Source organism: Lactuca virosa, chromosome 1, assembly GCF_052849685.1.
Source record: "Lactuca virosa cultivar CGN04683 chromosome 1, Lactuca_virosa_CGN04683_v6, whole genome shotgun sequence".
In the NCBI taxonomy this organism is placed as follows: Eukaryota; Viridiplantae; Streptophyta; class Magnoliopsida; order Asterales; family Asteraceae; genus Lactuca; species Lactuca virosa.
Window position 1 is genome coordinate 26,788,616 of NC_136426.1, and position 15,866 is coordinate 26,804,481.

A 15,866-nucleotide genomic window follows, 5' to 3' on the forward strand; every position below is an offset into this window, starting at 1 on the left:
TCCCTTCCCCTACGCTACAATGAGCAATCCACCAAAAAACGACCCATTAATTTATATATATATATATATATATATATATATATATATATATATATATATATATATATATATATATATATATATATATATATATATATAATACCATATGTAAAATATACAAATATATGATATATTCATAAAATGATGAAATTAAATAAGTAAAAAGTATACAAAGTCTGGCGTATTCGCATATCTTTCCTTCCGTGTTTGGTTTGGTCCATTTGCGAGCGCGCTTTCTGTTTCCATTCAAGTCTCATATTTGTACATAGACTCTTCCATATTCATCTCTCTCTCCACCTTCTCTATTTAATTCATTTTTTTAATTTATTTTTTTAGTTTATTTTTAAACACAAGCCTCTTAAATTAATCATTAGAAGAAGAAGAACAAGAAGAACACAAGCAGGAGCAGGAGTAGGAGTATGTTACAGTAGCTATGGCAGCAGAGAGGATTGCAATGATCCTTTTCTTGATTTTAATCGCAGGTGCTACTGCCTACTGAGTGAATTTATGATATTTTAGTGATTCGAGGAAGATTTTACAGAGTGGGGTTGAATTTAATGCGAATTCTTTTTCTTTTTTCAGGAAAGGATGCAATTGGAGACTCGCTTGATTCCGACAAGGAAGTGCTACTCAATCTGAGGTCATTTCTGGAACAAAAGAACAAAGTGAATCAAGGAGAGTATAACAAATGGGACCCACAATCCCAGACGCCGTGCACATGGCCGGGAATTTCATGCTCCGGCAACCGAGTGACAGGGATCAGCCTCCCTGACAACGACATCGCCGGTGATTTATTCGGGAACTTCTCTGCCTTGACAGAGCTTACTCACCTAGACCTATCAACAAACACTATTGACGGCAGCATACCACCCGACTTGGCCAGTTGCCGGAACCTCAAAGTATTGAACCTGTCACATAATATTATGGGTGGCGGGCTCAATTTGACTGGACTCACCAGCCTGCAAATTCTCGATTTATCGATGAACAGATTCTCCGGCGACATCATGATGAGTTTCCCCAGGGTTTGCAGCGAATTGGTGGTTGCTAATCTCTCCACGAATTATTTCAAAGGAGAAATAACGACTTCTATGGACGTATGCCCGAAGTTGGAATACATTGATGTGAGTTCGAATCATTTGACCGGAAACCTCTGGTTCGGAATCAATAGGTTTAAGGAGCTTTCCGTTTCTGAAAACCGTCTCAACGGCACTCTCCCTGCATGGATTTTCCGGGGAAATTGCACTTTACAGGCGATGGACCTCTCCGGAAACGCATTTTCCGGTGGAATCCCGAAGGAGATTTCGAATTGTAAAAACATGACGATCTTGGACCTCTCCGGGAACCATTTCACCGACAAAATTCCAACGGAGATTGGACTAATTACAAAACTCGAGCAACTTTTATTGGGAAACAACTCTCTTTCCAAAGAAATTCCAGAGTCTTTGGTAGGGTTGACGAATTTGAAAAATTTGGACCTTAGTCGAAACAATTTCACCGGAGATATACAAGAGATTTTTGGACGATTCACTCAAGTGAAAAACCTTCTCCTCCACGCAAACGGATATACCGGCGGATTAAATTCATCGGGAATACTCCGGTTGCAGAACATTTCACGATTAGACCTGAGTTTCAACAATCTCTCAGGTCCATTACCACCGGAAATATCTCACATGGCAGGTTTGAGGTACTTAATTCTCGCTGGCAACAGCTTCTCCGGAAGTTTACCTTCTGAATTTGGAAATTTGCGACGACTTCAAGCTCTCGATTTGTCAGCTAATAACCTAAACGGGTCAATCCCTTCAAGTTTCGGACAATTGACCTCTCTATTGTGGTTAATGCTCGCTAACAATTCCTTAACGGGTCAAATCCCATCGGAATTAGGCAACTGTAGCAGCTTGCTGTGGTTGAATCTTGCAGATAACCAACTATGCGGTTCAATTTCACCGGAGTTGGCTAACATAGGGAAGAATGCGACACCAACTTTCCTGTTAAACAGAGGGAACAATCCCATGGCAGGCTCCGGAGAGTGCTCGGCGATGAGAAGATGGCTACCTGCAGATTATCCACCCTTCAGTTTTGTCTACACACTTCTTAACAGGAAGACTTGCAGGAGTTTATGGGATAATTTACTTAAAGGGCACGGAATTTTCCAAGTTTGCCTCCCTGGATCGAACGTTCGGACAAAGCAGATATCTGGGTATCTTCAACTCGGTGGAAACCGATTATCCGGCCACATCCCGCCGGAAATTGTGAGGATGAATAACTTCAGTATGGTGCATTTGGGGAATAACGAATTTTCCGGTACGCTTCCCGCCGAAGTTGGGCAAATGCCACTTGTTGTATTGAATGTTACCCGTAATAAATTTTCAGGACGAATCCCCATGCAAATTGGCTTTCTCAAGTGCTTGAGAAATCTTGATTTGTCTTACAATAACTTCTCTGGTACGTTTCCGACCAACTTGAACGATTTGACTGAATTAAGCAAGTTCAACGTCTCCTACAATCCGTACATCTCTGGTATAATTCCGTCAATCGGCCAGTTAGCTACTTTCGAGCAATCATCATTCTTCGGTGACCCACTGTTAGATCTGCCTTCATTTATAGATAATTCAACAAACGCCACATCTGCAAAGGGTGGCCGGAGATCAAATCCAAGAAAATGGGGCGCAGTTTTGGTGTTCATGTTTCTACTCCTAGCTTTCACTGTGTGTGGAGTCATGACAATACTAGTCTGCATAGTGATGAAAAACCCCACCGATGAACCTCCATATCTGATAAAATCTAGCCACCACTTCACCTCCAACTCCGGCAGCTCCTCACCATGGTTATCAGACACAGTTAAGGTAATCCGATTGGACAAAACCGCATTCACACACGCAGACATTTTGAAGGCCACAAGAAACTTTTCAAACGATAGAATAATCGGGAGGGGTGGTTTCGGAACTGTTTACAGAGGTGTATTACCTGATGGAAGAGAAGTAGCAATAAAGAAGAAATTAAGAGAGGGTATGGAAGGCGAACGAGAGTTTCGGGCAGAAATGGAGGTTCTAACCCGAAACGGGTTCGGGTGGCCCCACCCAAACCTGGTAACCCTGTACGGGTGGTGTTTATACGGGACAGAAAAACTTCTTGTTTACGAGTACATGGATGGTGGGACCTTAGAAGATCTAATTCAAAATCAAACCGGGTTCAATTGGAGAAGACGTATCGATGTTGCAATCGATGTGGCCCACGCTTTGGTGTTTTTACACCATGAGTGTTACCCTTCGATCGTTCACCGAGACGTAAAAGCTAGCAATGTGTTGTTGGATAGAACCGGGAAGGCCCGGGTTACCGATTTCGGGTTGGCCCGGGTGATGGACGCCGGAGATAGCCACGTCAGCACGATGGTGGCGGGGACAATCGGATACGTGGCACCGGAGTATGGGCAGACATGGCAAGCCACCACGAAAGGGGATGTTTATAGCTATGGAGTGTTGGTGATGGAGTTGGCTACAGGGCGGCGGGCGGTGGATGGAGGGGAGGAGTGTTTGGTGGAGTGGGCGAGACGGGTGATGGGAGACGGGCGGCAGTCCATGATTCCGGTGGCGGGCCTGGTGTGTGGTGGTGGTGAAGGGGCGGTGGAAATGTGTGAATTACTTCGGGTTGGAATAAGATGCATTGCGGAAGCACCTCAGGCGAGGCCAAATATGAAAGAGGTATTAGATATGTTGATAAGGATTCTTGCTAATCGTACAGATTTTAGCTATGGGTCTTTACTATCTTCTTAATAATGTAAATGAGTAAATCTAGATATTATATTCTGCATATATAGATTTTAGCATCCTGTCATACATAGATGTGGTGAATTTTTGTATTGTAAATAGATTCACATGTAATTTCATAAAGATTTTGGTCATTATAAGAGCCTGTACTAGCTAGTATCATTGGCTGCCTAGTATCAGTTGTTTCATTTTAGTGGATAATAAGAGCCTGTACTAGCTAGTATGACAAAAGAAGCTTATATTTTATCATCAAAAGATACAAATGGGACAATATTTTACTACCGTATTTGGAGATATCATCATAATTCTTCCTTTCTTCACTCTCTCTTGGGTAAGAATCTAATACACAACCCATTGTTTACTTACAAAACTCTTATCTTTGTCACTTTCTGGTTTACTATCTGTTGATGTCAATGAATGTACCACTACATAGTAATTACTATCTGTTGATGCCTTATTCTTATATTTGTGTTTTTTTACTTAAAATAGAGAGAACCACACACAACTTGCCCTATTTAAATGAAACAGCATTTGCAGGGTTTACAGCACGAGGCTAAACTGCAACTAAGAGACTCTAGATTAAGAAATGAAGGAAAGGCAAAAAATGTGAGCTTATGTGACGTACGTTGCATTAGTAAGGATCTTATGAAGTTACACCTCCATGGGAAAACACAAGACTAAAATGAATCCGGCAAATGACATAAAAACCCTTAATTTTTCATAAAATTGTCGGTTTTACCCTTTAACGTGTTTTAGGTCTACTAAAGCCGGATGTTTTGTTTAATTTGTTCATTTATGCCATTTTAACTGGTTTCCAGATAACCTACCGGTTACCTAATGACAGTAAAGCCCTTTTAACAAAACCTGAAACACGTCCAAGAGTAAAACCGACATTTTTGTGAAAACTTAAGGGCTTTTATGTCATTTGCCCAAAATGAATCTAACGAACCAAGGTTTTAGTGAATCAATCAGCTCAACAAACTTATAAAAAATAAACAAATCCACATAAATGCATTTTTTGCACACTTTTCTACACCGACGCATATAAAATCTCATAGCATTAGAGGTTAATATACAACAACCGGTCAAACATGAAATTTGTAATTTCATACAAAAATTGCAGATGGATGAGATCAAATTACATGTGATTCATCTTCTATGATCCTCAAGATCAAGTGGATCATTTGACGGCCTAAATTTCATTTGAGTCCAAACATAAAACCCTAAACTTGAAAGCAACAAACAGAACATCAAAAGCAAATTACAGTAAGGATATATATATATATATATATATATATATATATATATATATATATATATATATATATATATATATATATATATATATATGGTTCTGTTATGGGTGTCAAACACAACAAATAATAGGGGTACAATAGACTCCAAATACACTGCTTTAATGCACTAAAAAGTAGTACAAGGCAAGCAGGGTCGAACCACAAAGACACGGGATAAAAGTCTATACCTCTTTGCGCAAGGTACTTTGGTCACAAAGGGGGTTTTGTTTGCAAAAGTAAAATAATAAAATAACAATCTACTTTAAAAGCATGCACAAAATGAAATAAACTTGTAAACAATTTGATTGAATGGTTCTAGTTCTAGTTCTCAATGTTGTTGTTCAACTTGATTATGACGTGATGTAATTCATGATTGTTATTCTAAGTTGGCACTGAAAGATATTAACACGCTCTAATACCTCTCGATTGTCAAATTATCTAACCAAAACACGCTCTTTGACTAGACCTAGCTTTACTAAGTCAACCTAAATATGCTCTTAGATTGTATTGAAAAACTGTATTAAGTTTTGTACAAGCTTCGCAATAATCTTCATTTCTTCTCATACACTCGGAAGTGTGAAAACATGTGATATATTTTTTACAATAAGAAAACTTATTGTTTGTTACCAATTATTAACTTTATAGAACGATTAGGTGTCAAATCAAACACAAATCAAATTCAAGGATTCTAGTTTAAGCAAAAACATAATCACTAGAATAGAATCACAAATCAAGCATCAAATCATATGCTTCAAGTCAAGCAATCAACATGTTTTGAACAAGAACTAGAAATTAGGGTTTCTTAGCCACATATGGATAAGAACAAATCAATAAAAAAGAAAGATGGAATTGGAAATGTTTAATGCTTACAAATGGAAATCAAAAGTGTTTACAATGATTAGGTCTTCTCAAAAGCTCCAAGAAATCTCCCAAAATTGCCCAAGATCGCCCAAAATTGCTCCAGAAACCATCTCCTCTGTAAAAATGACGCCTTCCTTTGTTTTATTAAGTGCTCACGTGCTTGCCATAAGACGATGCGTTTTTAGCATGGTCATGCCTTTTGCCCATGTGTTTTTGGCATGGCCATTTGTGATGACCATGTGTTTTTGGCTATTTTTGGCATGGCCCATGCTTTTTGCTAAAAGTCCAATAAGTCTTCACTGTTGGCTCCATCTTCGGTCTAGCTTCACCACGAGTCATGTTGCTCAAATATAAGATGAGAAAGGACAAACACGACCCGTGTCGGTGTGACATGAACCGTTTTTCAAACGTAGTCATTTGCTATGATGATAATACAACAAGGACTCGGGTTATGGCGTCATGTTTTCTTCCATGGCATGACCGGTCCATCTTCTCTTCATGCTCCAAAGCTCCATGCTCCATGCTCCATACTCCATGATGCCTGCAAAATAAATAAAAATGGTGAAGTACCAGACATTCTTAATAAAATATGCAATTGCCCAAATAATTAACTAAATGCAAGAATTATGAAGTAGAATGTTATGAAACGATGAAAATAAACATGCAAAGTAGGTACATAGAAATGAACCTATTAGGTCCGAATCCGGTAGGAACCCAAAAATTGGTAGGAACCGCAAGGACTATTCTCCACCAATCATTTCGTCAAGGGCACAAACGTTAAACCCATCTACTTGGTCGTGACACGTTCGCACGCGGCACACGTACATGGAACGTAATACGGACTCGAGAGAATAATCATGCGGGACGAACGTCCATGGAGCGCCATTTAAATGAGTTTTCCTTTTCTTTTTCATTTATTTTAGTTTTTTTTTTCATTTTTTCTTATTATTTATTTTATTTTTAGTTAAAAAAAATCAAATTTTTTTCTTAAATAGATATATGCTCGGTTTTGATGTTTTTATATTTTTTTTTGTTTTTTTTATTATTATTTTTTATTTTTTTGGTCTTTTTTTAAAAAAGAATTATTTTGTTTTCTTTTTTTCATTTTTTTAATATCTTTACTACACACTTGAAGATAGTATGGTTTTTTCTTTTTTTTCATTTTATTTTTCTTTTTATTTTTTGATTTTTTAAACTAAATATCGGTTTGAGTTTTTAATGTTTAACAATTATAAAATTTTAAATAAGAAGAATATTAAGGATCATAATATTTTCCATTCATACTTTTATTTGAATCATATTATTTTTGGATCATAAAATTTTGAATCATACTATTTTGAATCATAACAAAATTATGCATCATACAATTTTGGATCATATTAATTTGGATCATTTTAACTTGGATCATAATATATTGAATTAAATAAAGTTTTGTTCAATACAATATTTGGATCATTATAATTTTTGAACCATTTAACTTTGAATCATAAAAAATATAATAATTAAGGATCATTAAATATTTGAATCAAAATATTTTTAGATCATAACAAGTTAAAGATCATAAACATGTTAAATTATACTATTTTTGAATCATAAATATTTTGAATCATCTCTATTTGCATCATGTTATGTTCAAAAAAATTTTGAAAAACTTTTAATCTTTTAAAATCAAGTTTGGTATCTAAAACACTATATTTTTTTAAAATTTCTTTTTACAAAATCATTAGAATAGTGAGTAGAAGTATTCCTTAAATTTTGATAACTTTTGGAGAATTTTTTCTGTGTTTTTTTATAAATATAAAAAATCAATATTTTTTTTCAAACTTTCATTATTGTGCTCATTTTGTAAAAAAATCATATTTTAAGAAATTTGGTTTTTTCATTTATTTTTCAAAGAAAAAAAAATTATGGCCGAAAAACTAAACGGGTGAAAAAAAAACCCACCAGCCAATAAGGACTGGATACTTGTCATGTTATGGTAGGGGCACGTGTCAGCTCCTGGAGATGCTACATGGCCGAATTTTCCTTTTCTTTTTTCTTTTTTGTTTTAATCTTTTTGCTTTTGTCACTTGTACCCTCAAAACAATTAATCTTCTCCGGAAATTATCAAAATCTCGCAATTATTACAAAAATGTCGTATCATCTCGCAAGATTTTGACGATAAATAAAATCAAATCCTGACCATTTATTTTTTCAATCTTAAGGCCAAAAATTGTCCTCGCGGTTCCTACCATTTTTTGAGTTTCTACCTGATCCTATATATATATATATATATATATATATATATATATATATATATATATATATATATATATAAAGCTAGGTTAATGTGTTTCTTACATTTATTGTGTGCTAGAATGCACCAATATGAATTTAGTAAAATTAAATAATTATTTAATTAAAGAAAGATAAATATTAAATGATTTCCATAATTGTATGTATATTAAATGATATCCATAATTATAATTCTCCTTTTATGGTAACTAATTAAATTCGTCATTAATGTCATCAATAACATTCTTTTAGAATGAATTCGCATCTAGGTTTTTATGTATGGATTCGTGTTGTGTTTCAGGACACACTCACTTAAAATACAATAAAGTTGCATAGAATATGAAGAACGAGAGTGTATTCTACTAGAATACATTCTCATTCTGCTAGAATACAATGTCATTTTCTAGATACGAATTCATTTTGAAAGAATATTATTGCTGACATTAATGACCAATGTAATTAAATTCCATAAAAAATGAATTATAATTACGGATATCATTTAATATACATATGATTATGGATATCATTTACTAAATTCTTATTGGTGCATTCTAGCACACAATAGATTTTTTTTTGAACCGGAAAATACAAATATATAATCTACTGTTAAACTAACACCTAATTTCACCTATATATATATATATATATATATATATATATATATATATATATATATATATATATATATATATATATATATATATATATATAATGAAGGAAGCAAGGACGTAGGTCCAAATTCATAACAAAGTTTTGAAGCATAAAAAAAAGGACGTCATAACAAAGTTTTGAGGCATAACTTAGAGGGAAAATGACTCTGGAGGGTAACCAACTATTAAGTTTGTTATAATTTGGTCCATTTCCATTTTTTTGTACTCAATGTACCATCAAACTTGTTGTTTGTGTTCATCATAACCCTTTTGACTGACTATCACCTGTGATAGTCGATCAAAGGGTTATGGTGAACACAAACAACAAGTTTCATGGTATATTGAGTACAAAAAAAAGGAAATGGACCAAATGAGAACAAACTCAACAATTTGTTACCTTCCTGAGTCATTTTCCCAAAAAGTTAAATGAAATTAAAGCTGCAAAAGTATCAAATACTGCAGCCTTCTTAGGCCATAACGTACATGAAGAGCGTTTCGGAGGGGTAGCTACGTTAAAACATGGTCTATGCTATGCTTACTGTGGTTAGCTGTTAACAACTCTCTGCAAAAGGATATGATTGTGTATGAGAGGTATCTTATCAGCATAAACGTTTACCTCAAGGTATATTATTGTGATGTGTCTGCAAAAGCTGCATGATCATGTACATATTGATGTTGTATCTTATCCCATGAATTCGATCTTAAAGCCAAGTAAACTCAAAAATCACAGCACTTGTGATTCCATTCTTTTGTAGACTTGTCCAGAATCCATGATACGATAAATCATTTGATTGGAAATGCACATGCTTAATCAAGATTTCCCTAATAAATATTCAAGTGCATTACAAAGTTGTACATGTATGAATAATGTTCTTTCGTGGGTTATGTTTTGAAGAGAAGCAAGAATGAATCTCATAAAGTCATTAATATGAGCAGGAGATGACGTGAGATTTTCTGTAAATAAGTAAAGGGAAAATGACTCAGGAGGGTAACTAACTGTTGAGTTTGTTCTCATTTGGTCCCTTTCCTTTTTTGTACCCAGTATACGATCATACTTGTTGTTTGTGTTCACCATAACCCTTTGACCGACTATCACAGGTGATAGCTGGTCAAAATTCGGTCAAAAGGGTTATGGTGAACACAAACAACAAGTTCAATGGTATATTGGGTACAAAAAAAAAGGAAAAGGACCAAATGAGAACAAACTCAATAGTTAGTTACCCTCCACAGACATTTTCCCTAACTTAGATTACAGAAACGGATCCAAATAGATGTCGAAGTTGATCTTTAGAATGTTTCGAGAAAGGGTTACTTTTGCGATTTTTCCCACGCGTTTGAACGTTGAATTTGTCAACCGGCCTAGTCGACCCAATTCCTCCGACCCGTTTAGTTAAAAGGTTCGAAATTGGTAATAAAATAACTTAAGTTGTTAAAAAGTCGTAGGAGAATTAAAAAATTGAAAATGTTATACTAAGGTAAGGCTGAAAATTTGCATTTTGATCGGTCTTTGCCTATGATAGAGGTATGATGATATTTTTGTCTATAAAATTGTTTCCAAATCATAATCATTTACTACTGCTCTTGAATATTTTCTAAATGCATCAAAGTACAAGTAATAATTCAGCTCAAGCCTAGGCTTGAGGAATGTTTCATGGGCAAAATTTTTGCATTTGATCGGTAATCATATACCAATGAAAACTACCACCGGTAAATCAAATGGTTGAGGGGCGGTGTTCACCGACGGTAATGTGTTCCAAGTATGCATACCGTCGGTAATATCATTACCACACCCCATAACCTAATGAACAAGCTAAATTTTAAAGTGTTTAACAAAAATACTATAAGAACTTCAGTCAACATGTTTACCTGATCAAATTTTAAGTTTATGTTATAATTATATTTAAAATGTAAAAAAAATTATTTTAGAACATTTTGTGTAGAAATATTTATTTATAAAAAATATCATGAAGACTTTTTGTAGATATTTATTTTGGAACATTTTGTTTAGAAACTAGAGAAGGTTCCCGGCGTTGTGGGGTTGGAGGGTATTGAAATGAGGTCGAGTAACATCTTATTCTGTTAATTACTGTTACTATAATAAACAAATCGATATATTTAATAGACATGTGATATATTACAAACTTTCATTCAATTCCATGATGAGATGAAAAAAACCACCTCCGTAAGGAACAAAAATTAATAACAGGGAAGGAATCACACTTCTTCAAGAATCGTCCAATCCATTCTTTAGTCCCTCGATTCCATCCCACCAATGGAGTAGATGATTTCATTCCTTCGTAATTGGTCGATGTATTGTTCTTCAGGTCCGCATACCTTTTAACAACAAAAAACCATAAATAATGATAACCAAAAACAATGAAATATGACTTTTGCAGTAATGTAGTAATGTATAACTTTTAACTTCAAAATTTATTCTATTCGAACCATTTTATTTATCAAATAAACCAAGTTCAACATTATAGAAGATCCAACTTCACTTCAAACACAAATTGTATTCCTTACTTTATCAACATTGGTATTATAAATGTTTCTATTACTAATTCATCATCCAAAGTTAATAAAATTTGCAACCTCCTGATATTTGTCAACGCTTTGTTTAAACCTAGAAAAAATGTCAATTTAATAATTAAGTTTCAAGTTAAGAATCGAATTCCTTCAATATCCAAGGAGAAAACCGTGTAACTCCATTGAATATAAAATTCACAGATAATACCAATTCCAGAAAGTGAAACCAAAATGGGTGAGTAAAATTAAAACAAAACTCCAAGAAATGTGTATCTTACTTTGTAAAGGTGAAATTGAACCAAAACTTATATTTTATGTTAAAATTGTTGATCTAGATTTGAATTTATTACATGAATTAATTGGTGCATCTGTTTGGATTGCTCATCTAATGACACCACCATTGGGTGAGGGTATTTCTATTCCTAGCACACTCACTACATGATATACAGAGTTTTATAAAATTAATCGATTTTTTAAGAATATATAATATTAAATTACAATATACTTTGGGAATTAAATTCTTTCTTGGTGTATGGTAATCAAATTCTTCCTTAGCGGATTTTGAAATCTTTTCTTCTAATTCAAGAGTGGTTGGAGCTTCTAGGCCCTTCACAACAATTGGCTTCAATTCGATGATCCTATATTTCATTCAAAATTTGAATAAAAAATTAGTTCCGACCCACCATAAGCAATTCAATAGTTAACCACTTGATCAACCACAATTACAAATTACTATTTATATTTATTTTTATGTTTTAGGCCAGATTGCATGTACTTTCAGGGAACTAGTGTTGATACTTTATATATTTTACATGTAGTTTTAAAGAATGAACCAATTGTAGAGAAAAGAATTGTAGATAATCTTTATTTGGAAATTGACACGTGTTCAAACATTTAGAATAAAGAAACACAACCTAATGCAGGCCAACAGGAATGGTGGGCAAAATTGTTGGAGGAATTCTTCACACATCTGTACCTAAGTGGTGATTGAACCTGGTGAACGTGCCTTCAACCAATCTTTAGTTGCTCCTTTAAAAGTAACCGAAAGCATTCTTAACAAAACAGTCTCTCGAGGAACGTTAGGAATGATGAAATAGCCGGCTATGTCATTGATTTCATCGAGGTGCTTGTATGCATCTTCATGGTCTTTTTCGGAAAATGGAATACCCTCTAGCGCGGTAAGGATATGTCTCTTAAGCTCGAAGGTAGCAGTAGCGGGAATTGAGGGTTGCACAAGTCCTGGACCAGTGTCCTATCATATTCTTTTCTTGTAGGCCTCCATCGGCATGCCAACAATGTCCGTCATGATGCTTTTTGGCTCACTTTCGGGTTCACTACTTTTGTCGGTTTCTGATTCGGGCTCGTAACCAGATTCCTTTTTGGTAGGAGTCTTCTCAAAGAATTCGATTTTGCTCTCTTCTTTCAGAATTTTGCTTGATCCTCCTACGTTCTTGTCCTTCTTCTTATGAAAAGTTGACTTTGGATCTTCAAGTGGTGGTGTCAATGGTGTGTTTGATCTGCGGGTCATAAACTACTGCAACAAAAACAAAAGTAAAAAAACGTAAAAACGAACAAAAACTAATTAAAAATTCCTACTAAACGATTACCACTACGTGGTAATGATGCTACCTCGTGGTAGATCAAATCAAGTCGACAGAACGAAAAACTAAACATATTAAAATCACCGATATCACGTCGTGGGGAAGGCCCCCACGTCATGAAGTCGACCTATCATACAAATGGGCCCATCCTAACATACAAATCCAAGAGTCACAAAGACAGCTAGCATCCTCCACAGTATAGTGAGAAGACTCACCTCAATCTGCAGACAGACAAATCTCACACTCGAGCTGTTGATACTAGAACTCCTCACACTAATCATATACATAATAAAACCCTAATCAGAAAATTAAGGTAATAATCCATATTAAAGGGTCTTGGTTCATAGCTAACTCTCCTTGGGGTAAAAGACCATTTTGCCCTTCCAAGACTAGGACCCACTCCACTTGACCAATAGTCAAGTTTGTCAAAAGTCCAACTTCTGGTGCTACGACCAGCATAATACCATGCTCTACGCTCAATGTAGAGCTTCAGATGGGGATATGGGGAAAATCCAGGCTACACTAAGTGTAGCGAAGATTACGCTCAATGTAATTTTGCTGATCCACCAACTTCCTATTAAGCTCTTAATACACAAAGACCAACCATCCAATCCTCATATCTGAATCTAATGAACGTACTAAGGGGTAACGTCTCTGACTTTACTCCTTTGCATGGATAAAAAGAGCACAATGCCAAACCCTAAGTCCATAAAACACTCTAATGCTCAAGAGCTCATGCATGGATGGATGAAAGTGACCAAGCTCCCGTTTTTATAACTCTACAGGCTCAAAAATGTATGGACATGATACCCAAAAGGTCTGGAGTAGCTCATACTTATTAAGACCAAGGTTATGAGACAAAAAGCATATAAACTCATGAGATAACTAGATCTATCACAAAGGAACATCAAGGTGGAAACTTTATATGTAACACCCTGTTTCGGGTCATTTTTTAATTTGGGGCCATGATCTGAAGATCGATCATCAAAAGGCTTTGGACTTTGAGGGAAGAAAGGTTTTGACCCAATTGGATGCGGGTAATATAGGTTATGTGATCCAAGCCTTCGGTTCGTGTTTTGGAGTCAAAAGGATAATATGGGAAGAAATGATGTTTCGGGCTTCTTGCATGAATTAAGAATCTTAGTTCGGTATAGTTTTAGTCAAAAGTAATGAGATAAGTTTATGGGGATCTTTAATACCTTTTCGAGCATATAAAGATCATCAAAAAAAGAGTTGGAAAAAAGACGTTATAGCTATTTGAAGTTGAGTGCGATTTATGGATTTTCGATTTACGATGGGCGTACACAAGGTGTACGGTGGGTGTAAATCATTAAAAGGATCGCGAGCATCTTTGATTACGTTGGGAGTACGTATGGAGTACGTTGGGCGTACATATGGAGTACGCTGGTTATACTCATCCAGAATCTAAACCCTAATTTTTAGGGTTGTGCCCCTATTTAAGCACCTTAAGTCCCTTGAGGCCTCCCCATTTTTAGCCTCCATCCTCCCCAAACCTAGTTTCGAAACCCTAATATGTGAGAGCTTGTTTTTTGACCTTTAAAGTGTTCTTGGTGCCTTGTGGAAGAAGGAAAAGTTCATCCTTGTGGATTGTTGTGGCTAGAGCTTGGAGATCCAGGACTTTTATCATCTTTGCAAGCTTCTGGAGGTATAAAGCTTCAAACCTTATGGATCTTTAGTGTAGCTCTAGTTTTGGTTTATGTTTTGAGCATGTGTTTGGTCCCATGGATTGGATCTTGTGAGTAGAAGTTACTCCAGAACCTTTGAGCCTCATTTCTAGTCATTTTTGAGGTCATTAAGTCATAAAAATCAAATCTTGATGTGTATATCTCTTCCATGTATGAGTTAATGGTTCTGTGGTGAAGTTATGAATATAGGGCTTTGGTTTGGACTCCATTAAGCCATGCAAAAGTCATAAAGTCAGGAACTTTATGACTTAAGACGTCCCTTAGAGTCAAATATGAGAGTTGGGAATTGGGTCTTAAAGTATTAAGAGCTTAGAAAGTTATTTTTGGCTTCAGCTAGAGTACGATGGGCGTACCTCTCAGGTACGCTGCGCGTAACGGGTCTCAACCCATTTCCTTTTCGGTGACCAGCCAACACACAGGGTGTATGTGTGTAGTACGTTGGGCGTACTCCTAGATATGTATTTGGGCCATTTTTGGGCCTTGGGTCATTAGGGGGTTTAAGTCATGGTTGTTGGGTCAGGTATGGGAAGGGTAAAAGGGTCTTTTACCCTTAGTAAGTTAGAATAAGAATTGGACCCTTGGTAATAGGTTATTACCTTAATTATTGATTAGGAATGATTTTGGATATGTTAAGTGTGAGGAGCCCTTGTAGCAACCACATGCGTGTGATTCAGTTATCTTCAGTTCGAGGTGAGTCTCTTCACTGTACTTGTGGGTCAAAGGCACCAATGCCGGCCCACTGGAATGTGTTTTGTAGAATGTTAGTTGTCTTTGTGACTCTCATATTGTATGTTGGGTTGGGCCCATTGACATAAAAGAAGGATTGGGCCTATTGTATGTTGGGCTAGGCCCATTGTATGACGCGCTAGGCCCATTGATAAGGAAAGGCTAGACATATTATTATGGGTTGGGCCCAATGTGCAGGACAGGCCCAATGATATGTATGTATGCGGTATTTTAGGGAACTCACTAAACTTTGTGCTTATGATTATGTGTTTATGATTTCAAGTACTTCTGGTTGCAAAGGGAAGGGCCTGGTGTGACTACACAACATCCCCTGACGTTTTCCACATTGGCTATTTATGATTTTACTATGATGTTTAAATGATTAAATCTCTATAACTGGTTTCGGAACAACTCAATTATATGG

The 15,866-nt window shown here is 35.8% G+C and overlaps 1 protein-coding gene across 1 annotated transcript; it reads left to right on the top strand.

Annotated features, from left to right (window-relative positions):
• The first annotated feature begins 203 nt into the window (after window positions 1-203).
• Window positions 204-3,991, top strand: LOC145157272 (putative LRR receptor-like serine/threonine-protein kinase At1g74360). The gene is made up of 3 exons (XM_079076354.1): window positions 204-300; window positions 414-521; window positions 622-3,991. The coding sequence occupies exons 2-3, from the start codon at window positions 473-475 to the stop codon at window positions 3,807-3,809; spliced, it is 3,237 nt and encodes a 1,078-aa protein (XP_078932480.1). The 5' UTR covers window positions 204-300; window positions 414-472; the 3' UTR covers window positions 3,810-3,991.
• The last annotated feature ends 11,875 nt before the right edge of the window (window positions 3,992-15,866 follow it).